At 42.7% G+C, this 24056-nt stretch overlaps 1 protein-coding gene across 5 annotated transcripts in view; it reads left to right on the plus strand.

Annotated features, from left to right (window-relative positions):
* The window catches only part of cd2ap (CD2-associated protein), a 67303-nt gene that overhangs the window by 11709 nt on the left and 31538 nt on the right, over positions 1-24056 (plus strand). For 4 of the 5 annotated variants that reach the window (XR_004828643.2, XR_004828644.2, XR_004828645.2 and 1 more), the window contains exons 2-6: positions 4947-5107; positions 16869-17049; positions 19349-19449; positions 19834-19954; positions 22441-22619. Coding sequence is in view for 2 of the 5 variants with exons in the window: in XM_035794112.2 (XP_035650005.1) it covers positions 4947-5107; positions 16869-17049; positions 19349-19449; positions 19834-19954; positions 22441-22619 (743 nt within the window). In the remaining 3 variants the exon portion in view is untranslated. The remainder of the gene's footprint in view (positions 1-4946; positions 5108-16868; positions 17050-19348; positions 19450-19833; positions 19955-22440; positions 22620-24056) is intronic. The other variant, XM_035794113.2, reaches the window with a different exon arrangement.

The raw sequence follows: 24056 nt of genomic DNA on the forward strand, positions 1-24056 counted from the left end.
ATCGTCTGTTCAACAACATGGGCTGCTCTCACTATTGTGTCTTGGCGTCATAGTATTGATTGGTGTGATCTCTCCCTGTATATATTTGTCTAAAGTGTTTCTTCCTGTCTTGGACGTGCCAGTGGTGTTTTTTCATTAATCAGCGGACTCACTTTGTTCCAGTAGCACGCAGGGCACAGCTCCTAGGCCTACAGAAACTAAGATGTTTTGAGCAGGTTGAAGTATTCCATATTGTTTGTAAAGTAGACCTATGCTCCTGGACCTGTTTTATCAGCCCAGGTCTCCTTCAAATCTCATGAAAGAGAACTGGAAGGAAGCTTCACCCACTGGTCAACATGGCACCTGAATGGAAGTATTCAGAAAGCCCCCAGCGTACTGTACTGGAATAGATGGCCATGCTGTTGTACTAACAACCTATGTGCTGTGATGTTTTTAGGAAGGGATTTCATCCTGAGGAAAAACCAAGAGTGCTTTCTTTGTCTCATTCCTCTGGCAGAAAAAGAACGAGTCAACACAGGACGATCTAAGACAAAACGGAGATGATTTAGCCCTTTTTATAGGTCAACGAGGATGCCTTTGGTAAAGGGCACATGGAGGCAAAACATGGTGGTATGAAAGCAGCTTGTGTCCCCATTCGGTGAATCTCCATTTACCCACCACTTATCTATATTAGCAGTGGTGTAGCCTACATTGAAAAGGCTTGTAGGCTCAGCAGGCCATGAAGCTAGATTCAGACTAGAGGTTGACCGATTATGATTTTTCAACGCCAATACCGATTTATTGGAGGACCAAAAAAAGCCGATGCCGATTAATCGGACGATATAATTTTTTAAATTTTTTTTAAACATTTGTAATAATGATAATTACAACAATACTGAATGAACACGTATTTTAACTTAATACATCAATACAAATAAATTTAGCCTCAAATAAATAATGAAACATGTTCAATTTGGTTTAAATAATGCAAAAACAAAGTGTTGGAGAAGAAAGTAAAAGTGCAATATGTGCCATGTAAAAAAGCTAACGTTTAACTTCCTTGCTCAGAACATGAGAACATATGAAAGCTGGTGGTTCCTTTTAACTTGAGTCTTCAATATTCCCAGGTAAGAAGTTTTAGGTTGTAGTTGTTATAGAGAGAAATAGTCATAATTCCTATTATACCATTTGTATTTCATATACCTTTGACTATTGGATGTTCTTATAGGCACTTTAGTATTGCATGTGTAATAATAGCTTCCGTCCCTCTCCTCGCTCCTACCTGGGCTCGAACCATGAAAACACGACAACAGCCACCCTCGAAGCATCGTTACCCATCGCTCCACAAAAGCTGCGGCCCTTGCAGAGCAAGGGGAACAACTACCAAGTCTCAGAGCGAGTGACGTCACTGATTGAAACGCTATTAGCGCGCACCCACTAACTAGCTAGCCATTTCACGTCGGTTACACCAGTCTATTCTCGGGATTTGATAGGCTTGAAGTCATAAACAGCTCAATGCTTGAAGCACAGCGAAGAGCTGCTGTCAAACGCACAAAAGTGTTGTTTGAATGAATGCTTACGAGCCTGCTGCTGCCTACCATCGCTCAGTCAGACTGCTCTATAAAATATCAAATCATAGACTGAATTATAACATAATAACACACAGAGCCTTTGGTCAAGGATATGATCGAATCCGGAAACTATCATTTCGAAAACAAAACGTTTATCCTTTCATTGAAATACGGAACTGTTCCGTATTTTATCTAACGGGTGGCATCCCGGTATTTCTGTGTGTTATTATGTTAGGGATTATTATTATTATTGCTGTTACGTTGTACAACGTTCAATGTTATGTCATGATTATGTACAATTCTGGCAAATTAATTACGGTATTTGTTAGGAATAAATGGACTTCACATAGTTTGCGACGCGCAAGGTGGCCCAAACTGCTGCATATACCCTATATCATCAACCATGTGTCGCTAACTAGTGATTATGTTAAGATTGATTGTTTTTTTATAAGAAAAGTTCAATGCTAGCTAGCAACTTACCTTGGCTTCTTGCTGCCCTCGCGTAACAGGTAGTGAGCCTGCCATGCAGGCTCCTCGTGGAGTGCAATGTAAGGCAGGTGGTTAGAGCGTTGGACTAGTAACCGGAAGGTTACTGACAAGGTAAACATCTGTTGTTCTGCCCCTGAACAAGGCAGTTAACCCACCATCCTAGGCCGTCATTGAAAATAAGAATGTGTTCTTAATTGATTTGCCTAGTTAAATAAAGGTGTAAAAAAACAAAATAATCGGCCAAATCGGTGTCCAAAAATACAGATTTCCGATTGTTATGAGAACTTGAAATCGGCCCTAATTATTCGGCCATTCCGATTAATTGTTCGACCTCTCGTTCAGACCAGCAGTCTGTCTGCAGGGCATTGTTTACCACTGGCCACAATCAGACGGTATCTCATCCTGTTGTTACACAGACAGAAATTAGGGGCTCATCCCTCCCGTCAGGGGACCTCCATAAATGTGTTGTGGTGAAGCGAAGCGCAGTGCTTACAGAGATTCGCTTAAGGAGAAGTAAATAGCCTTATCTGATGTGCCTGGGCAAATGATCGACGCTAGGGGAATAGATGGCATGGATCATTTAAGGAGCGAGAGTTTTTCTCTTTCTGTCTCTCTCTGTGTGTCAGTGAAGTAGCAGAGTGTCCTTGCCAGGCCTGAGTGAGGATGAGGATCTATCTGAGTGTCTGGTGGCAGCCTAAGGAAAAGAGGCTGTTGCCTGGCTCCCCAAACTCCTTGCTCTGGCCAAACACTACGCCACGCCCACAGACATTAGTTTCATCTCCTGTCTGGATCTAAGTACCACCCCTACGATATCTAGAATGGATTGGGTAGAGATGATCCAATCGCTGAGTACCACCCCTACGATATCTAGAATGGATTGGTTAGAGATGATCCAATCGCTGAGTAACACCCCTACGATATCTAGAATGGATTGGTTAGAGATGATTCAATCGCTGAGTAACACCCTTCCATTTTGACATCCCCACAAACTACTTCAACAATGGCAGTCTCAGACTGAAGTATGTAGCAAACAGCGCTACGGAAGTATTCCGTTTGCGTCGTCAGGCAAAAGAGGCTGAGGGATCTTTCTGGCAGTCGTTCCGTTCCCACAGACTGGTCCCAGTCCAGCCTGGTGTTTTCAAGTCGTAATGGTTGAGGGTTTGGGGCAGGGAAATCTTGGATCTGCGATTAGGGTTCATTTCTCCCTGGCGCAGGCCCAGGCTGCTGGGCCAACACCGAGGATGATAGAGGAGCAGAGCCACAGAGCAAGCCTCTGCTGCAGTAAGCTTGGTTGGTGTGTGTGTGTGTGTGCTGCTGCCCAGTGTGTGGTTTAGTGCAAACTACGCCTCAGCTGGCACCGAGGCTCAGCCAAAGACGTTGCCAGCTACACTGCTGTGTGTGCGCATGCATATTCTCACAGCCTTTCGCGTCTGTGTGCACCATTGACTCATTGATGTGCATGTGTGCTGGAATGGTGTTTCTTTGTTCTTCTGGTTCTGCTTGGCTGTGTTGTCTAATGGTCCCATGTGTGTTGGCTAGGTTAGCACAACACCGCTCCTGACTAACATGGCACACTGGATGCTCATTGGGCTACAAACTGTTGCGTAGTCCTATATTTATAGAAGCGGCCTGCCCTGATTAGCCAGCTGTTCCTCCTCCACATCATCATGGCCACCGACACTGAGAGAGCAGGACACATCAGACAGAACAGCAGTGGCTGACTGGGCTAACACACTAGCTATCATTCTAATGCGAACAACAGTGGGCCAGATGACGGAATAGGGTCACAGGAGAGGATTTCACTCTGAGTTAACAGCTCTTGTTTATGATGGAGAACAGATAGTTTGGTCCCATTGATCCAGACGTGGTGTCCTCTGAGAGGAAGCAATAGTAGGCTGTTATGAGATTCTCATCGGTCTCTTATACAATTCCATTTGTAAGATTTTCATCTGTAGCTCTACTTCTTTATATTTTCTCAACTTCCAGTTATAGGATTTTGTCTCTGCTTATTGTAGGGTTTTAGTCAGAGTTTAAGCATATCTTTCAAATGGCTCTTTTCTCTGATAGTTTAAGACTAAGTCTAACAATCTCTCTCTCTGACTGTAACCTTATTTCCTTTGTTGCCACAAGGAGACTGGCTAGTACACTGTACTGCACTGTATCGCTGTGGCTGGCTTATCTCCCACATCGCTATGTAAATAACCGTGGTCATCAGAGATTGCGTCTGTGTGTGAGCGAACAACCAATCGGTTTGGTTTCAGGCGTGTGAATGACTGAGTCGCTAGATATAGCCCATTCCCAGGGCACTGTAGACAAAATGACATGGCTAAGATCTACAAGTCTGTCATCTAGTAGATGACTGTCTTCTCTTTCCCAAGGATTGTTTTGGTGTGCTGTGGTCGGCTGATGATGATCACTAGATGGAGAAGTGGCAGACAGTCTAAAGGCCGGTTACTCGTTTTGAGAGCGTGGTCAATGTATTGACTGAGCCTCACTGAGTCACAAGGTGGTCTAGACTGGATTGGTTTAGCAGAAAGTAGCAGATACCTAAAGAGTTCTTACCATAGTAGGTTATTTGGTTTGATGCATCTGTGTTTTCTCAAAAATATGCTTTGCTTTGCTTTGTTGACCCTCCTAAATGCAAAAACATTCTTCATCCGCATCATGTTCAAGCATGCAGGGATGATCGGTGTCAATATTGAGTGAAGAGCGAGGATGATCAATTGCAATCATGGGTTGTGTGCAGTGATGCCCCCATATAGGCTAGCTGTTGCAAGGCTTAAGTCTTAAGGACCAGACTTCGATTTGACATCAGGACTGTCCTGCCTCTACATGTCAAAACAATGTGTCTCGCAATCTCTATTGTTCTAATGGTAAGTCTTTCCATCACTCTCTCCATCTCTCCAGTAGAGGTTGTGGTGGAGTATGAGTACGAAGCCCTCCATGAAGATGAGCTGACCCTGAGGCTGGGAGAAGTGATCAGGAACGTCCGCAGGATCGAGGAGGAGGGATGGATGGAGGGAGACCTCAACGGGAAGAGAGGACTCTTCCCTGACAACTTCGTCAAGGTGAGCAGAGCCTCTCCCTATTTAGACAATATTATGAGAATTCCAGTTGACAGGTACAGTAACAAAAAGGGCCATATAGGAATCAAGCTGACAACTCTGGCGTTGCAACATGAGCCGTGTTCCCGGTTTTAACAAACAGTCATGACTGCTGGTTGCAGACTTGGGACTTATAAACCCTGGTGCATCAGGAAATCTTGCATTCCAGTTGAAGACATGCACGCAATTCTCTTTCTAATGTACCGTGAAATGGAGTTGTCATGGTACTCATTGCAACTTTTACATCAAGCTTGTTTTTACCATTGAGGACCACTTTGGAAAGTGTTTTTTTAAATTAATACCTTAACCCTTTGCTCTCGTGGGATTTGGCCGGTATGGATAGGGCTAACTTCAAATGTTTCTTACAAAATAAATATGTAAAGCCTATGCATAACCATGGTAACAATTGAGAAGAGAACAGTTAGGCGATTATGGGAACATGATTAGACCAAAGGTGAGGGCACAACACTGAATTCAAATGTTACTGTTGATTTTATGTACATTTGACATTTACTGTATTTTTTTGCCGCATTTGTTTAACGAAATCTGAAAATAATCTCAATACATTCAGTACCGTGATAATAATATTCCTGAAAAAGGTGTGTTAGGTGCAACATAAGACAAAAAAATGACACGGGTTTGAGTGAGAGGACTAATTAGTGTCTCCAAGTGTGCACAGTTCCTAAGTCATTTCAATGCACTTTTATGACTGAAAGAAGAGTCTCCGACCAAAAGGTGTTTTTTTTTGCTCCTAGCTGTGCCGTTGAGGAGCAAGCACACTTGTCGTTGTTTTGTTTGGAACAACCCTGCATCCCGGCATCACACAATTACCGTTTACACAATGTCAATTTTGTAAAACGCTGTCTGTGTCAGGTGTGCATCATTTGAAAGCCTGTTCTATAGTGTTAGGCTTTAACAATGCAATTCGGGGTAACAGATCATCGTTTTGGTGCGTATAGAAAGGAGTGCATTCAGGTCTGTGACAAACAGGTTCATTCTGTTCTGAACAACCCATGAAATGACGCCATGTCATCTTGTAACTGTACATCAAACATAGTGATTATAAACATTGACACTGTATATGACATGAGTTTCAGGATGTGCACATTTGGTGTTTTGGCTTGCTTGTATGACATCAAAGCAGTATTTATTATAATCATCAATGCCTCATCTTTCAAAATAGATTGAGTCCTCTTAATTTTCAGCATTTCTCTCACTCCGACAACAAAACATTTGCAACAATTGCCCAATTACTGTGAGGGCTGGGGGCAACTTCTTGTCGCACACGGTGCTCAAGTTCAGAATGGCTGTCAGTCAAAACCCATACAGCGCTGTGAAGCGTAGAGCCAGAGCTCTGATGTCATTTATAGCATGTTACTGTGTTCCCCTTTTGGCGTTTATCAGTGCCTTAATCTGCCATTTTCAACCCATATACGGGTACGAGTGTAAATGTCTACGTATGTGCTCTGTGCGATCCTCTGGGAATACATTGTACATCTTTTATTTATATAAAATATATATATCAATTCTATTAAAGTTTTGTGATGAAGTCACAGAACGGTTGCTCTTCCCTCTTTCCTCTTCCATCCCTCCTGACTGTAATCCAGAGTAGTGAGATAGATAATTCACTAAGGAGTCTGGAAGCTGTGAGGAAGGATATATTCCTGTACTGAACTTTGCCCCCGGAAGCTGTTAGAAAATGTTTCGTCACAGAGGCACTTATAAAGCAATTGGTCTTTACTCAATGCCAATATGACAGGGTTCTTTGAGCTGTTGCTGAAGTGCATTATAATCAACAACTCTGCTCTGTGCAGGTGGAGGTGTTACTGTTTTGGGTGTTGGCAGTGCTGTCACACGTCTTCACCTTGTTTGCACCTCAAGAGTCTTACTGAAATCAGTTTGTTTTGGCCCTCCAAGGAGAAAATGGATGAAACTCCTTTCCTCAATATGTGATTGTTCTCAGTTTGTTGGAAATAGTGGCCAAATATGCAATAAAAGTTAGGTGTTTTCTGTATCTGCTACATTTGCTGTTTGTTCAGCTTCAACAGTGTGAGCTATGCAAGTCAGCAGTAAACTCTATAAGGTGTTATTGTTCTAAGAATGGCCGTCAGTTTCCCTTGGGACAGCGCTTCGAGTCGGCCATAGTTTCTCTTTCTCCCCTTTCAGCAGTCTGGCTCCTCCCAAGGTCTCTCAACTCCTTGCCCCCCGGCTGTCTCTCTTGGCTTGCTTTCCTTTTAATTTTTTTTAAATGGATTGAATGAATGCATTGAATTAGTTTAATAATTTATAATTCAGGAGTTGCTTGAGTCAGGACACTGGTTGAGTCGGGAAGCTGGTCTCCAGTTGGCACAGGAATATAGACTCGCTGACCTGCGTGAGAGAAGCAACACACAAACACACACAGTGTTGCTGTCTGTCTCCTCTGCTGTGGAAAGGCCCAGTCAGCATGTGTAAACCAGGAAGCGGATGGAGTGGGGTCAGTCTCCGGCTAGCCCTCTCACCCATACTGGTTTATCCCTTCACTGGCAGGATGGGGGCAGAGCCAGGGAGTGTGAGGAGTGGACAGAGCCAGCGGCCTAGCCCTGTAATACTTCACATACCCCAATCATATGTGAGTGGGACTTTGCTGACGTTGACTGCTTCCCCCTCTAAACACACAGTTAAACTCTTGATATGGATAGACTATGTAGGGCCCTCCCTGTAAAATCTGCAATGCGGAGAATGTGAATGGAATCAGTCCAGACATTAAAACAGATTATTTATTTTATTTATTTAAAAAATGTATCGCACTCAGTAGGGAATCAACTAAATGTATTGAACATGTTTTAATTTGCCCAAGTTTATCATAAGACATGAACAGAATGCATCAGTGATTCGTGTTTCCTGCAACTTCCTGAAGAGGCAACAAGAATTCCCCCGCCTGTGTCTGTAGGTGTGGTGCGCGCTCCCACTTAGTGTAGCCGTTAGCGACGATGCTTATGAAAAATCTTCTGGTGACATTTTCAATTAACTACAAAATAGCCTATTCATCATACCTGGCAGAATGATATGATTATTTGCATCAATCCAGTCGGTATTTGTTTAGCATACTCTACCATCACATGTGCACCACAAAAGCAGCTCTAAATAACAGCCTTTTGCTTGGTGCACATTGGAATTAAAAGATAACTACACCCAAAATCTATATTTCGAAAACATTTCCCAGACCTCAAGTGGTCTCCTGATGTGGTTTAAGCATTGTTGTGGACTTAGAACATCCAATTTAATTGTTTTTCCATTTAAAATATTTTATTTTCGAGAGCGAATACCTGAAAGAACTGTGGAAAATGTAAACAAAAAAATAAAGGAGAAAAAAAACAACTATCGGTCAAATAATAATAAAACCTTCTATATGGCTGTACATTTTTGCCCCTTGAACTCAGGATCTATTCAGGAAATGAATCTAATAGTCAGGGTGCGATACTGCGACCACAGTCACATTTGCGACCATTTGACCAATTGGTCACAACAGTGCCAGTGATTAATTTTTTTCCTTCCCTTGGTCATGTTAGTTTCACGTTTTGTTATGAATTTGCATATTCAAAAAGTAATGTGCAATTGACCAAAAATAAACCAACTTTCTGAAGCGGCAACAACGGCACGGGAATAAAGGGCGGCAGGTAGCCTAGCGGTTAAGCGCATTGGGCCAGTAACCGAAAGTTTGCTGGTTCGAATCCCTGAGCCGACTCGGTGAAAAATCGGTCGACGTGCCTTTTGAGCAAGACACTTAACCCTAATTGCTCTGTAAGTCGCTCTGGATAAGAGCTTCTGATAAATGTCTAAAATGTAAATGTGATCAGGGTTAGACATACAGGGCTGTCTGCTGGCCCAGGGAGGTTTTGGAAACACTCCAGGCCAGTTGATCATCCCCAAGTAGTTCGCTTGGGCCAGTGAAAAGAATATTGGGGTAATGCTTTTGTTTAAATCCGAAGGATTCCCGAAGCTGTTCGTAAAGTTTTTTGTTATCATGCACGCTGCACACGTGCAGTGTAGCCTATAGATAATCTGTCGGGCAGAAAGAGTGCGCAGCTCTCAAACAGCTGGTTGTTGCTCAGATTATTATTTGGGCCAGTAGCTTTTTTTGCACTGGCCTGGTGTGCCACTGGCAAATTTACCTGAATGTCGAGCACTGTGTGTGCAGTGCACATAGTGCTTATATGTCTACCACGTTGTGTAGGCCTTAGCGATGCCAATGATAGCCTACCTGTCTTTAGGTAGATTGTAAGGCAATTAATTAAAATTGAATTCAGGCACATTTTGAGGCACGGACCAGGTCATTATAAATTGTGACCCAATTCAGGAAACTAGGTGTACGTCACAACTTCACAGGAGAGCCGTTTGAATGTAAAAAATATGTTTTATCAAAATGCGTTTTTTGGCAGAAATGTCTTCTCGAACATGTGAACTTATACAAACAAATTTGTATGCTATCTGTAAATATGAATAAAATTAGTAAATTATGAGCCTTGTTGGTTAAGCCACAGAAAAAGTGAGCAACCTTCCCACTAGCCATGCTTGGCTGAGTTAATGAGTGGGATGGACATACCTATAGAGGAGTTCGCATTGGTCTGCCATATTCAAGGCTTCTGTCTATTTGAGCTCGTCAGTCTGTGTTGGTAATCCTGTCGAACACAACTTTTTTTAAACGTGTAGTGGAGCTCTCCTTTCTGGAGAATCAAGTTTTGAAAACATTGGAATTAATGTATGATAACTAAAGAGCTGGAGAAAACACCTGTCTCCGGATTACATCTTCAAACTAAGTGCAACAGTGGTATGGCATTCCTGACAGGGAGACTCATCCATCATGCTTGATGATGTGTTCAGTTAAGATGGTCTAGTGTTAGCTAGCTACATTTTCAGATATTACACATTTCTATTTTTGACAGTGGTTTAATTTCAAGCTAAAGTGTATTGTTAGCTAGCAGGCTCCCTAGCTGACGTTATTTGTTTTCCAGAGCCGTTTGCTTTTCTAGTTATACCATAATGTTAGCTAGCTAACATTGGACCTGGTTGGTTAGCTTCCAGCACTGTGGCATTGCTGACACGTTGTTCATTGTTGCTTACCTAGCTAGCTATATGTCTTATGCTAGTCAGTAATTATCTGCAAAAAGGTGAGCTGAGCTGGTTAGACAGTTTTCACGTTATCCAGAGGTAAACAAATCATCAGCCAAAGCGTCAAGTGTGCGCTCCGAGAGCGAAGCGAGATGGTTGGGGCTAAAGCTTAAGATAGCGTGAACAATGTAGAATGGTTGTAGACAAAGAAGAGCTCTTCACTAGATACCAAAACATTCAAAGGTTTTCTCAAAAGTGAATTTACAAGTTAATCAACTTTCAAAGCAGAATGACTTTCCCGTTCCTCATGCAGTGTATAAAATACAATTTTGTAGCTCTTTTCATACCATTTTGAGTCTCTACTTTTATCCAATGTAAAAAAGACACCATTTCACATTTTGCTACATAAGACCAAATCCAGGTGGTCAGTCACAATTATACAATATATACAATTATATAAATAAAATACAAATATATATATATATACTTTGCTTCAAAAAAATAAAGGGAACACTTAAACAACACAATGTAACTCCAAGTCAATCACACTTCTGTGAAATCAAACTGTCCACTTAGGAAGCAACACTGATTGACAATACATTTCACATGCTGTTGTGCAAATGGAATAGACAACATGTAGAAATTATAGGCAAATAGCAAGACACCCTCAATAAAGGAGTGGTTCTGCAGGTGGTGACCACAGACCACTTCTCAGTTCCTATGCTTCCTGGCTGATGTTTTGGTCACTTTTGAATGCTGGCAGTGCTTTCACTCTAGTGGTAGCATGAGACTGAGTCTACAACCCACACAAGTGGCTCAGGTAGTGCAGCTCATCCAGGATGGGACATCAATGCGAGCTGTGGCAAGAAGGTTTGCTGTGTCTGTCAGCGTTGTGTCCAGAGCATGGAGGCGCTACCAGGAGACAGGCCAGTGCATCAGGAGACGTGGAGGAGGCCGTAGGAGGGCATCAACCCAGCAGCAGGACCGCTACCTCCGCCTTTGTGCAAGGTGGAGCAGGAGGAGCACTGGCAGAGCCCACAAAATGACCTCCAGCAGGCCACAAATGTGCATGTGTCTGCTCAAACGGTCAGAAACAGACTCCATGGGGGTGGTATGAGGGCCCGACGTTTGGCTTTTGCCAGATAACACCAAGATTGGCAAATTCGCCACTGGCGCCCTGTGCTCTTCACAGATGAAAGCAGGTTCACACTGAGCATATGTGACAGACGTGACAGAGTCTGGAGATGCCGTGGAGAACGTTCTGCTGCCTGCAACATCCTCCAGCATGACCAGTTTGGCGGTGGGTCAGTCATGGTGTGGGGTGGCATTTCTTTGGGGGGCCGCACAGCCCTCCATGTGCTCGCCAGAGGTAGCCTGACTGCCATTAGGTACCGAGATGAGATCCTCAGACCCCTTGTGAGACCATATGCTGGTGCGTTTGGCCCTGGGTTCCTCCTAATGCAAGACAATGCTAGACCTCATGTGGCTGGAGTGTGTCAGCAGTTCCTGCAAGAGGAAGGCATTGATGCTATGGACTGGCCCGCCCGTTCCCCAGACCTGAATCCAATTGAGCACATCTGGGACATCATGTCTCTCTCCATCCACCAATGCCACGTTGCACCACAGACTGTCCAGGAGTTGGCGGATGCTTTAGTCCAGGTCTGGGAGGAGATCCCTCAGGAGACCATCCGCCACCTCATCAGGAGCATGCCCAGGCGTTGTAGGGAGGTCATACAGGCACGTGGAGGCCACACACACTACTGAGCCTCATTTTGACTTGTTTTAAGGACATTACATCAAAGTTGGATCAGCCTGTAGTGTGGTTTTCCACTTTAATTTTGAGTGTGACTCCAAATCCAGACCTCCATGGCTTGCTAAATTTGATTTCCATTGATAATTTTTGTGTGATTTTGTTGTCAGCACATTCAACTATGTAAAGAAAAAAGTATTTAATACGAATATTTCATTCATTCAGATCTAGGATGTGTTATCTTAGTGTTCCCTTTATTTTTTTGAGCAGTGTATAAACAAATGTGTGCTGGTGCCACGAACTGAAAAAGTTACTATCACCAGTGGAAAGAGTTAGTGTCGAACTCCTGATATTAGTTGTTTTTTACAACCTATATTATGATCGTTTTCTGTAGAATCAGCATGTGAGGGCTCTGCAAAGCAGGTTCAAAAGCAGGTTGCCATTAGCTCTTACTTGTGTAGCGAGGCGGACTCCACTGGAGACAGAGATTTCAGAGTGCTTTTTCGAGCATTCCTGAGAGATTCCGGCAGAGTGAGTAGAGCGGGCTGTGGCTGGCTGGCTGCTGTCCTAGCCTTTTTCTATGGTCTGAGCTGGAAAAGGGGCAGGTCTCAACATGAGCAGACACAGGCCCATAGAGTAGTAAAGTAAACGTTTACATATACACTCAGAGCGTACTGTATTCTATCAGTTGTTAGTGGTTAATTCTGTGGAAAGGTTCAAGCACACAAGGTGAGAAACCTGTGTCAGAGGAGAACTTTGAGTATAGTTGCTCAATAGTGTGTGCTTATGAGGAGTCTAAGGGCCTGTTAAAGCACTTTGAGGAGGAATGTCCCCGTGTAGTTGCTGCAGCACAGCTCAGTGAATAATGGCATTTCTGAGGAGGGTGTGGACATAGGTCTACAAAATGGTTGATTCCACTTCCACAGTTAAAGGGAAAGCCTTGTCCTACATGAGCTTAAACGTTAGCGCTAAATAAAGTGAGTGACTACACATGAATTGATAGAGGTTTGGCCTGTGAAAGTTACCTTGGAAGTACAATATGAAGGCATCATATCTGTATGCTATCAGTTCATGATTTGTAGGTTTTGTGTTCCCATTTACCATTCAAATCAGGGATACACGATATATCGGTGAGCATATCGGAACCGATATGCTAAAAATGCCAACGTCGGTATCGGCTGTCTAGTTTAACGCCGATGTTAAAAACCGATGTCAAAGGTAACGTGCATACCTATAAAATGTAGGTATGACGTAATAACACCACTTAAAATGTTGCGTTACACATGCAACACTGCATTCCTAACCTCTGATGTGTGGATCGAGCAGTCATTTGAAAGAGTAAGATAATTCCAGCAAGACAACTCTAAGGCGAAATCCATTAAAGCCAAGATCATGGATTTCATTGTCCTTGACAATCAACTGTTCTCTGTCATGGGTGATGTTGGCTTTCGCCGACTGGTCGAGCACCGGTGCACACTACCAAGTGCGCAATTTTTCAGATGTTGCCCTACCGGAGTTAAACAGTAATGGCGTCACTGCTATTAGCTTCACGACATGCATACTATGGAACGCCGTTTGGGTCTTTGCGTGTCAAAAAAGATACAGTAGCACTGTCAAAGCTGTACATAAAACTCTGCAAACACTGGCCACAAACGATGTGTTTACAGTACCGCGATGGTAATAAAGTATAATTTCTTCGACCGCAACTTCTGGGGTAACTAGCTTTATCTTGGTACCTAGCTATTACCAATACAACCAGCCTGAAAATTATGCCCAGTAGAAACTGCAGTCATTTCATTATTCTTAGCAATGATTTAGGAATCCTTGTGAGTAAGTATTAACTAGGTAGCCACTTGTTGTTCGCCTATTGAAATTGACCTTCAGTTCATGAAAATATATAGCTAGCCAACTACTTAACCCTGTTTCCCAAAGCTAAAGTCATAAGCAGCCAGCTAGCTTCATCTGGCTAGTGAGGCTCTACCGTACCGGGTTATGTGTTGTGAAACTAGCTACAATAAAGATTAGGCACAATAGTGGAATTTGTGGTTTGTCTTCAAAATAAAAGTGTCATTGACAGTGATGCAAATTAATACAAATAGTAAAATTTGGAGGTCGACTAATTTATCGGAATGGCCGATTTTAATTAGGGCCGATTTTTCAAGTTTTCATAACAATCGGAAACCGGTATTTTTGGACACCGATTTCGCCTATTATTTTTCGTTTTTACACCTTTATTCAAGTCCGTTAAGAACACGTTCTTAGTTTCAATGACGGCCTAGGCTTAACTGCCTTGTTCGGAGGCAGAACGATGGATTTTTACCTTGTCAGCTCGGAGATTCAATCTTGCAACCTTAGTTAACTAGTCCAACGCTCTAACCACCTGCCTCTCATTGCACTCCACGAGGAGCCTACCTGTTACGCGAATGCAGTAAGAAGCCAAGGTAAGTTGCTAGCTAGCATTAAACGTATCTTATAAAAAACAATCAATCAATCATAATCACTAGTTAACTACACATGGTTGATGATATTACTAGTTTATCTAGCGTGTCCCGCGTTGCATATAATCGATGCGGTGTGCATTCGTGGAAAAAGGACTGTCGTTGCTCCGTGTACCTAACCATAAACATCAATGCCTTTCTTAAAATCAATACACAGAAGTAATATTTTTAAACCTGCATATTTAGCTAAAAAAATCCAGGTTAGCAGGCAATATTAACCAGGTGAAATTGTGTCACTTCTCTTGCGTTCATTGCACGCAAAGTCAGGGTATATGCGATAATAATAAACGTTTTGTTTTCGAGATGGTAGTTTCCAGATTCGACCATATTAATGACCAAAGGCTCGTATTTCTGTGTGTTATGTTAAAATTAAGTCTGATTTGATAGAGCAGTCTGACTGAGCGATGGTAGGCAGCAGCAGGCTCGTAGGCATTCATTCAACCTGCGCTTTCGTGCGGTTTGCCAGCAGCTCTTCACTGTGCTTCAAGCATTGCGCTGTTAATGACTTCAAGCCTTTCAACTCCCGAGATTAGGCTGGTGTAACCGATGTGAAATGGCTAGCTAGTTAGCGGGGTGAGCGCTAATAGAGTTTCAAACGTCACTCGCTCTGAGACTTGGAGTGGTTGTTCCCCTTGCTCTGCATTGGTAACGTTGCTTCGAGGATGGCTGTTGTTGATGTGTTCCTCGTTTGAGCCCAGGTAGGAGCGAGGAGAGGGACGGAAGCTATACTGTTACACTGGCAATAATAAAGTGCCTTTAAGAACATCCAATAGTCAAAGGTATATGGAATATAAATGGTATAGTGAGAAATAGTCCTATAAATACTATATGAACTACAACCTAAAACCTCTTACCTTGGAATATTGAAGTCTCATGTTAAAAGGAACCCCCAGCTTTCATATGTTCTCATGTTCTGAGCAAGGAACTGAAATGTTAGCTTTCTTACATAGCACATATTGCACTTTTACCTTCTTCTCCAACACTTTGTTTTTGCATTATTTAAACCAAATTGAACATGTTTCATTATTTATTTGAGGCTAAATTCATTTTGTTGATGTATTATATTAAGTTAAAGTAAGCGTTCATTCAGTATTGTTGTAATTGTCATTATTACAAATACATTTTAAAAATCGTCCGATTAATCGGCATTTGCTTATTTTGGTCCGCCAATAATCTGTATCGGCGTTGAATAATCAAAATCAGTCGACCTCTAGAATTATTCCATACATTTATTTTGAATGCTAACCACAAAGTCCACTATTGTGGGTAATCCTTATTTTGGCTAGCTTCACATAGATATGTCAAATAAGTTAATAAATTAGGGTTATTTTAGATGACACCTAGCTATGCTACTGAAACAGATTATGTCGTGTTATTTGACACTTCAAATGGCGTTCCATAGAAATCCTGGTTCAGAATGGAACAACAAAACAAAACAGCACAGCAAGTAAGTGAAAGAAATAGGCTTTGATTATGTTTAGCTGGTAATGGGGACATACGTAAATGCCAACAGAATGACTTTTTGTTTGCGTGTAACCTTTTTATTTAACTAGCCATGTCAGTTAACAACAAATTCTTATTTACAATGACGGCCCGCACGACGCTGGGCCAATTGTGCACCGCTCTATGGGACACCCAATTACGGCCGGATGTGATACAGCCTGGATTCGAACCAGGGACTGTAGTGACGCCTCTTGCACTGAGATGCAGTGCCTTAGACCGCTGCGTCCGTGTGTGTGTGTGTTTACTATTTAACTGTACTGGAATACTTAAAAGGCCGTAAAAAATGTAATACCGGTTATCATTATCGTTTTGTTTTTTTTGCAAGGAAAATATTGATTATCGGTATTGGCCAAAAAATGTCATATCGGTGCATCACTAATTCAAATAGTGCCCTGCAGTTTCTATTCCCATATGAAACTATGGACGTATTGAACATCTCAAGAGAATATCTTGAGAATACACACTGTGTCAAATAAAATCTCCCGAACTGAACTCAATACAGTAGGCCTACCTCTCGTGCCCACCTCCTCACAATATCATTGAGTCTACGCTGAAACTGCAGCCTCGCGAACCCTATCTAAATGTAGCCCCAGGAGGAGTTGGCTAGCTAGCTCACAGAGCACAGAAAATCAGCAGACATCATCATGATATGAGAATTTCATTATATGATTGATACTACATTCACATTTTAGTCAATTAAACTACAGTGCATTTTACAAAATTAGTTTAAGAAAAACACAGATCACAATCATTGCTAGCAAAACCTTCTTCAAAACAGCCACTATCAGCAAGATCAGTGTAGGCTAAATGTAAGTGATCCTTTTTATAATTAGCCTAAATTAATCATTGTCCTCTCCGCTGTGTGTGGTGTCTCTGGTGGCAGGAGATGAAGAAGGAGCCCAAGGAGGTGAATGTGACAAAAGAGGAGGCCAAGGAGGAGACGCAGCCCCAGCGGAGAGAGAAGAGTGCAGGGAATGTGGCCAACCTGGTCCAGCGGATGAGCACCTACGGCATCCCAGCTGGGGGCTTCCAGCCACACTCACAGCCCCGCGGTCTCAAGAAGAGTAAGTCAGTTGTGTGTGTTAACAGTTGGCTGTGCTTTTATTGTTTAGGAACACTTGTAGATGTCTCTACTCAAGCACTACCTAAAAAAAACTTGGAGGAATGCCTAGCCCCCCCCCATTAATTTCTGTGGACTTCAAGGGATATTTATGGTTTTGTCAAAAACACTTTATCGTCTTCCCCAGAGTCAGATTAACTCACAGAAGCTGCTAACTAGCGTTGCCGCAATTGCTAACTAGCGTTGCCGCAATTGCTAACTAGCGTTGCCGCAATTGCTAACTAGCGTTGCCGCAATTGCTAACTAGCGTTGCCGCAATTGCTAACTAGCGTTGCCGCAATTGCTAACTAGCGTTGCCGCAATTGCTATCTTGCGTTGCCGCAATTGCTAACTAGCGTTAGCGCATTAATTGGAAGTCTATGGGAACGGCTAGCATGCAGACATAAAAATGGTATCTAAGAGTTCATCTGACTCTGGGGAAGTAGATAAAGGGCTTAATTTCCAAAATCCCAAAGTATCCCTTTAATCTACCATAGACTAAAGCCTACTGCACACAGATGGAACCCACACATTAAAATATGTAATGCCAATACTGAATGACTATTGAGTTGTAGCTCTAACTATATTTCCCAGTAATGATAGCATTAAGACAAGTGGATGTATTCATTTAAATAGTTTGTTGTTCATATTTAGACGTGCATGTACTGTTTTGTTTCTGAATTGGTTCCTAAGCTTATTCCTGGACTAAAAAGCACTTTCAATGAATATTCTCTCATTGGGCCCTTGAAGCAGGACTTTAAGGTATTGAAGTGTCTTAGTTATTCATTTTTCCTTTACTACCCACAACAAGCAAGAGAAGGTGTCAAGAAGACTAGAGAATGCTTATTTGTTTAATATTGTAAACCAATAGAGGTTGAGTATCACTACTTCAATATAACACTCAGAATAAACTGCTTTCATTTCATGTTTTCCATCTCACTGTGGGAGGAAATAAATCAGTTTTCTCTTTTCTGAAGTGTGTCATAGATTCTAGGTGGATACTGGATATTGGCTATATATCACCTGCTACTGTATTTGCTAGTCATGGAGGCTTTTCTTCTACCTTGAGTCTTTTGTATAGCCTACACAACCATTCTCTTGTGACATTTGTCAATATAACTTGATTTAAAGTGTCAACAGCAGGGTAACGGGAATGCCAAGTAGTCCCTATTGAAATGCAGCATTAAAGTGATCGTCTGTCTCTGCAGAGGCGTGTGTGTGATGGTATTAACAGAAGCACTTGGTCTGACAGTGATGCACACTGACTGTAGTGGCACTCTTGCCACCTGTTGCTAAAAGTTTTCAGAGAACAGTATATTGGAATGAACAGAAACACTCTAGAGCCTGAAATTAGTATTCGACCACCAGTCAAATGCTGGTAAAATGTCTGAGGGGAGGGTGAATTTCGTCATTGGCTGGTGGTGGGACAAAAAGTTAGTTTCAGGCCCTATACACATGGGTCCTAGTGTTAGTGCAGTTCTAGTGAGCAGCCGTTAGGTCTCCTCTGTGAGGTGACTTCTTGCAGTCTAGTTTACCCTGGCTAAGTCTCAATTATCTCTCCTTCCTCCCAAAATGTGCACTTGTTCACTTCCATTCACTGATTTGAAAGGAACTGATTTGTGGGAAGTGGTGAATGAGAGTACACTTCAGGAGTAAGGAGATATTATTGGGACATATCCCCTCTGTGCAGCTTTGAACTGCCACAGGAACACCTTGCTGACAGTTGTTCTCATCCTCTTCTTAGATTCAGACACCCTCTAGGGCTGGGAATTGCCAAGGACCCCGGGAGACTATACTTAAATGTCAATTCTATATATATTGCAATTCAATACTGGGATTTTATTGCGATTCCATGGTCAAAACCTATTGCTCACCATATGTCTGCTGCAGAGTGACAAGAGAGCCATGAGAAAACTAGTTTTGATCAGTCATGGAAGTAAAAGTGCTGAAAACTAATTTGCTCTCTATTTAAGAAGATGGAGAACAAGCTGTAAAGGAAAAATATTGGGAGTTTTTGTGCAGTTACAGCCAACTAGCTCAAAAATAATATTGCAATATTGTCAAAACGATACGATAGCATCAAAAATAATATCCCGAACTGTATAGATGTTTTCTCCCATCACTACTGCCCTCCTCAGGACACCAGGGTACACACACGTGCGTCCAGGAAGTTGAAGCCTTGAGGCGGCCCATTGAGCAGCGAGCAGACTGGTGTAACTGGTGTTCCCAGTCTTCTCAGACTCCTGTCTTTTTTGTGGTTGCAGAACCTAAGAAGCGGCAGTGCAGGGCTCTGTTTGAATACATGCCCCAGAACGAGGATGAGCTGGAACTGAAGATAGGGGATATCATCGACATCAATGAGGAGGTAAGGCTAGTGCTTCGTTACACTGCCCTGCATTGAGCTATTTCCGCTGCTCGTGATGACTTTACTGCATTGGGTTTCCTTACCTGTGCTTTATTTCATGTCTCCTTGTTAGACTCATTGTTCTTTTGAGAGTTGATTTGTAGTTTTTTTTTAGGTTAAGTTTTGCATTGGAGAATAAAAGAGAATCGCCATGATCTCTGTAACTATCTGATCATTTTAATTCTGTTTACATATTACCATTACATTGAATGCAAATTGTGACAGCTAATAGTATCTTAGGCTGTTGTGATTTATGATACGGTCTATTTTATTATCATAAGGTGATTATGAGGCACTTATTCTAAGGTGATCAGGTATTCATTGGCTTCTGGTTGGTTGTTCCAGGTGGAGGAAGGCTGGTGGAGTGGAACCATGAATGGCAAATCAGGACTGTTTCCCTCCAACTTCGTCAAAGAGATGGAGACGAACGCAGACGGACAGACAAATGACTTAACAGATGAAGCCGGTAATTGTGGAGCTGGCAGAGCTTCAGTAATGAAGGCGTGACTCATGTTTAAGCAGAGCGTGTCATAACAAGTTAGTGCTGCTAAAGAATGTAGCTTCTTGGCTGAATCTCCAGGCCTTTGTGTTTTAAATGATTGTGTATACATGAGAGACGGCGACAGCCTACCTGTTGAGATGAGTGCATTCGGAAACTATTCCGACCCCTTGACTTTTAACCAAATTTTGTTACGTTACAGCCTTATTTAAAAAATGGATTAAATCATTCCCCCCCCTCACAAAGCAAACACAGGTTTTTAGACATTTTTGAAAATATATAAAAATACTGAAATATCACATTTCCATAAGTATTCAGTACCTTTACTCAGTTGTTGAAGCACCTTTGGCAACGATTACAGCCTCCAGTCTTCTTGGGTATGACGCCACAAGCTTGCCACACCTGTTTTGGGGGCGTTTCTCCCATTCTCCTCTGCAGATCCTCTCAAGCGCTGTCAGGCTGCACAGCTATTTTCAGGTCTCTCCAGAGATGTTCGAGTCAGGGCTGGACCACTCAAGGACATTCAGAGACTTGTCCCGAAGCCACTCCTGCGTTGTCTTTGCTGTGTGCTTAGGTTTTGTTGTCCTGTTAGACTGGAGCAAAGGCTCACCTTCCGAGATCCTGAGCACTCTGGAGCAGGTTTTCATCAAGGATCTCTCTGTACTTTGCTCGGTTCTTCTTTCACTCGATCTGTCTCTCAGTCCATGCCACTGGAAAAACAACCCCACCGCTTGATGCTGCCACCGTAGGGATGGTGCCAGGGATGGTGCCAGGTTTTCTCCAGATGTGACGCTTGTCATTCAGTTCAATCTTTGTTTCACCTGACCAGAGAATCTTGTTTTTCATGGTCTTGAGAGTCCTTTAGGTGTCTTTTGGCCCACTGACATTTGCCTTTTACTGAGGAGTGGGTTCCGTCTGGCCACTCTACCATTTAAAAGCCTGATTGGTGGAGTGCTGCAGAGATGGTTGTCCTTTTGGAAGATTCTCCCATCTCCAAAGAGGAACTCTGGAGCTCTGTCAGTGACCATCGGGATCTTGGTCACATCCCTGACAAAGGCCCTTCTCCCCTGATTGTTCAGTTTGGTCGGGCTGCCAGCTCTAGAAAGAGTCTTGGTGGCCCAAACTTCTTCCATTTAAGAATGATGGAGGCCACTGTGTTCTTGGGAACATTCAATGCCACCGAAATCTGTTGGTACCCTTCCCCAGATCTGTGCCTTGACACAATTCTGTCTCGGAGCTCTACGGACAATTCCTTCAACCTCATGACATGCACTGTCAACTGTGGGACCTTTATATAGACAGGTGTGTGTGCCTTTCCAAATCATGTCCAATCAATTGAGTTTACCACAGGTAAATGTTTGGAAAATATTTGGTGACGTGGTAAAAGAGGACATCAGTGCCAGCTATGTTATGTGGTGATTGTGAGGCGCAATACAAATTCGACAGTCACAAGACAGGACTTCAAATAGGCTTATTGCATGTCAAGGGAACTGTAGCCCACAGTTTCGATAGGTTAAATGGAAATCTGGACACTGACTATAGGTCTATAATCTCTCATAGTCCTAATATTAACTCCTGCAGAATTAAGCATTTCTGGCAGTAAAATGATTCACAGGTGTGGAGAAATATGATGTATTTCTTTCTGTATCTTGAGAGAATGCAATGCTCAGTTAGATACCATCTGTAGAGGTGTCGCCTTCATCATAAGAGCGGATAGTATTTCGACCACATAAAATATGCATCAAAGCCAAACTGAAATCTTATCAGAAACACGTCATTTTCACAGCTTTCTTTTTTCTTAAAACCCGTCAAACTGATGTCATTTTGACATTTTGCACAGAGAATCTTTCCTCAATAATTTTTATTTTGTATTATATTTATTTATTTTTCTTCATTTTATTTTTAAATGCTTTTTTGGGGGGGGTTATTGTATTTTCTCCCCAGTACCTAAGCTTCTTTGCTCCACGGAAGGTGACAGAACATTACTGATGTCAACTGGATTAAAGCATTCATTCTATCCATCTATTACATTCTGTTGAGCAAGGCTTTATTTAGTCTTCTAGGGCTACATATGATGACAAAACATAAGCTACTTGTATCTAGTTATAGACAAGTTCACTAACACAGCCTACCAAAAATGGCGGAGATTATAAGCAGAAACGTATCTAAATCAGGCCCCCCCAAAAAAAATCCTGGACCCTCCCCTTTCTATATTTGTAGGTTATGGTTGACTGAGGGCCTCAGATTATCACATATAGTCAGGCGGTTTCAGATGGGTTATTAGCAGGTGTGGGTGAACAAACAGCTGACCTGCACACCATTAGTGTGTGTGTGTGTGGGGGGGGCTAGCTTGTGTATTTTTCTCATGCACAAGTGTGTACATACACAAATGCACGTGTTTCTGCACGTTTTGCTTTGTTCTCTTCGCCTCACGCATTGTGTCCTTCCCACAGACGCCAGTGGTAAAGAAGCTCTGCTCCCCCCCTCCCCCACCCAACCCTCTCCAGGCAATGGAGTGATCACCCAGCCCAAGAAGATCCGGGGGGTGGGCTTTGGGGACATCTTCAGGGAAGGCTCGGTCAAGCTAAGGGCCCGCCTGCCCAGCACAGAGGGAGAGGAGAAGAAAGACAAAGTAAGTGAGCTGATCCGGTGCTCAGAGATGTCTGTCTGAGATGTCACTCACAAGGTGTCGTGCACCTCAACAGGTTCCGATAAGGCTCAAATACGCGCTTCCCCTTCAAATTGACTGAAGTCCACTGAGAACCAATTCACAGTTGAGAGGAAGACGGGAATGTTTTTTTTAAAGTTTCCAAAGGTTCCCAACCGTCTGTTGCATAACAGTATAACAATAGGAAGAATGTTTATGGTTGGCGTGTTGACTTACTCAGGGTCATATGACTGAAGTCAGAAATGTATTTCAACTGGAATGCAATTGAAACCAATGCTGGTGAAAGTAATATGGTAGGTTTACATTGGATATTATTGGTTTATGAGCTTGTTTTACATTAACTAACATTCTGAGTTCAGCCTAAAGCTGGGTGACAAAAATACATTTCAAGATAAACTGACTGCATTATCACAGTTAAGATAAATTGAACGATAAGTTTATAGCAATGTGCACCAGTTATTTTAATTTTTATATATTACCCTTAAAACCACTAAGACTTTGAATGTTGTAGTTATCAATTGTCCCATTAACTATCACCCGTCTTAGCAAACTTATTTCATTTCTAACTTCACATTTCTCTAGTAGGGCCATGTAAGTTATTTCTTGTAATGTACTATATTAGCAAAATGTCCACGATAAATGGTCGATGTCGATCATTTCAGGTTTATGTCCCAGCGCTAGTTCAGCCACCATTACACATGCTCCTGTATGGGGACCACCAGTCAGCATTGTTTAGTGTTGTGGTGACTGTTTAAGTCCTGGTTGGAAGTGATGCAGCGTTGGCTGGGTATCTTTATCAACCTTTCCTCCTCCCCAGCTGATAGCCTTTATTTTTTATTTTGGTTGGATGGCATGCAGGCAGTTTCCCTGCTCCCTCTGACTGACCTAGTTTCCTGGCGTTGTATCTGAGGGCGATATTTCAGCATATCTGAGGGAGACCAACTACAGCAGCACACTCAGATAATTAGTCACATTAATTTGCATGGATAGTGATAACTTAATAGCTAATAGCACACTCTAGGTTTAGTTGACAATTTCTAGCTTCCATTCAACCCCCTCTGAAACTTTTCTCTCACCCCCCCCTCCTTCTCCCTGTTCTCTCTTTCATGGCAGCGTTGGTTCAGTCTTTGTCCCACAGCTTACAACATGGCATATTCCATTACGCTGTCGTTCACACAGTCAATCCATTAGTAGCAGCATCTCTGGCACTTTCCACTCACGCGCTCCCCCTCTGCTCTCTCGCTCCCCCTCTGCTCTCTCGCTCCCCCTCTGCTCTCTCGCTCCCCCTCTGCTCTCTCGCTCCCCCTCTGCTCTCTCGCTCCCCCTCTGCTCTCTCGCTCCCCCTCTGCTCTCTCGCTCCCCCTCTGCTCTCTCGCTCCCCCTCTGCTCTCTCGCCTCTGC

Source organism: Oncorhynchus keta, chromosome 19 (genome assembly GCF_023373465.1).
Source record: "Oncorhynchus keta strain PuntledgeMale-10-30-2019 chromosome 19, Oket_V2, whole genome shotgun sequence".
Classification (NCBI taxonomy): domain Eukaryota; kingdom Metazoa; phylum Chordata; class Actinopteri; order Salmoniformes; family Salmonidae; genus Oncorhynchus; species Oncorhynchus keta.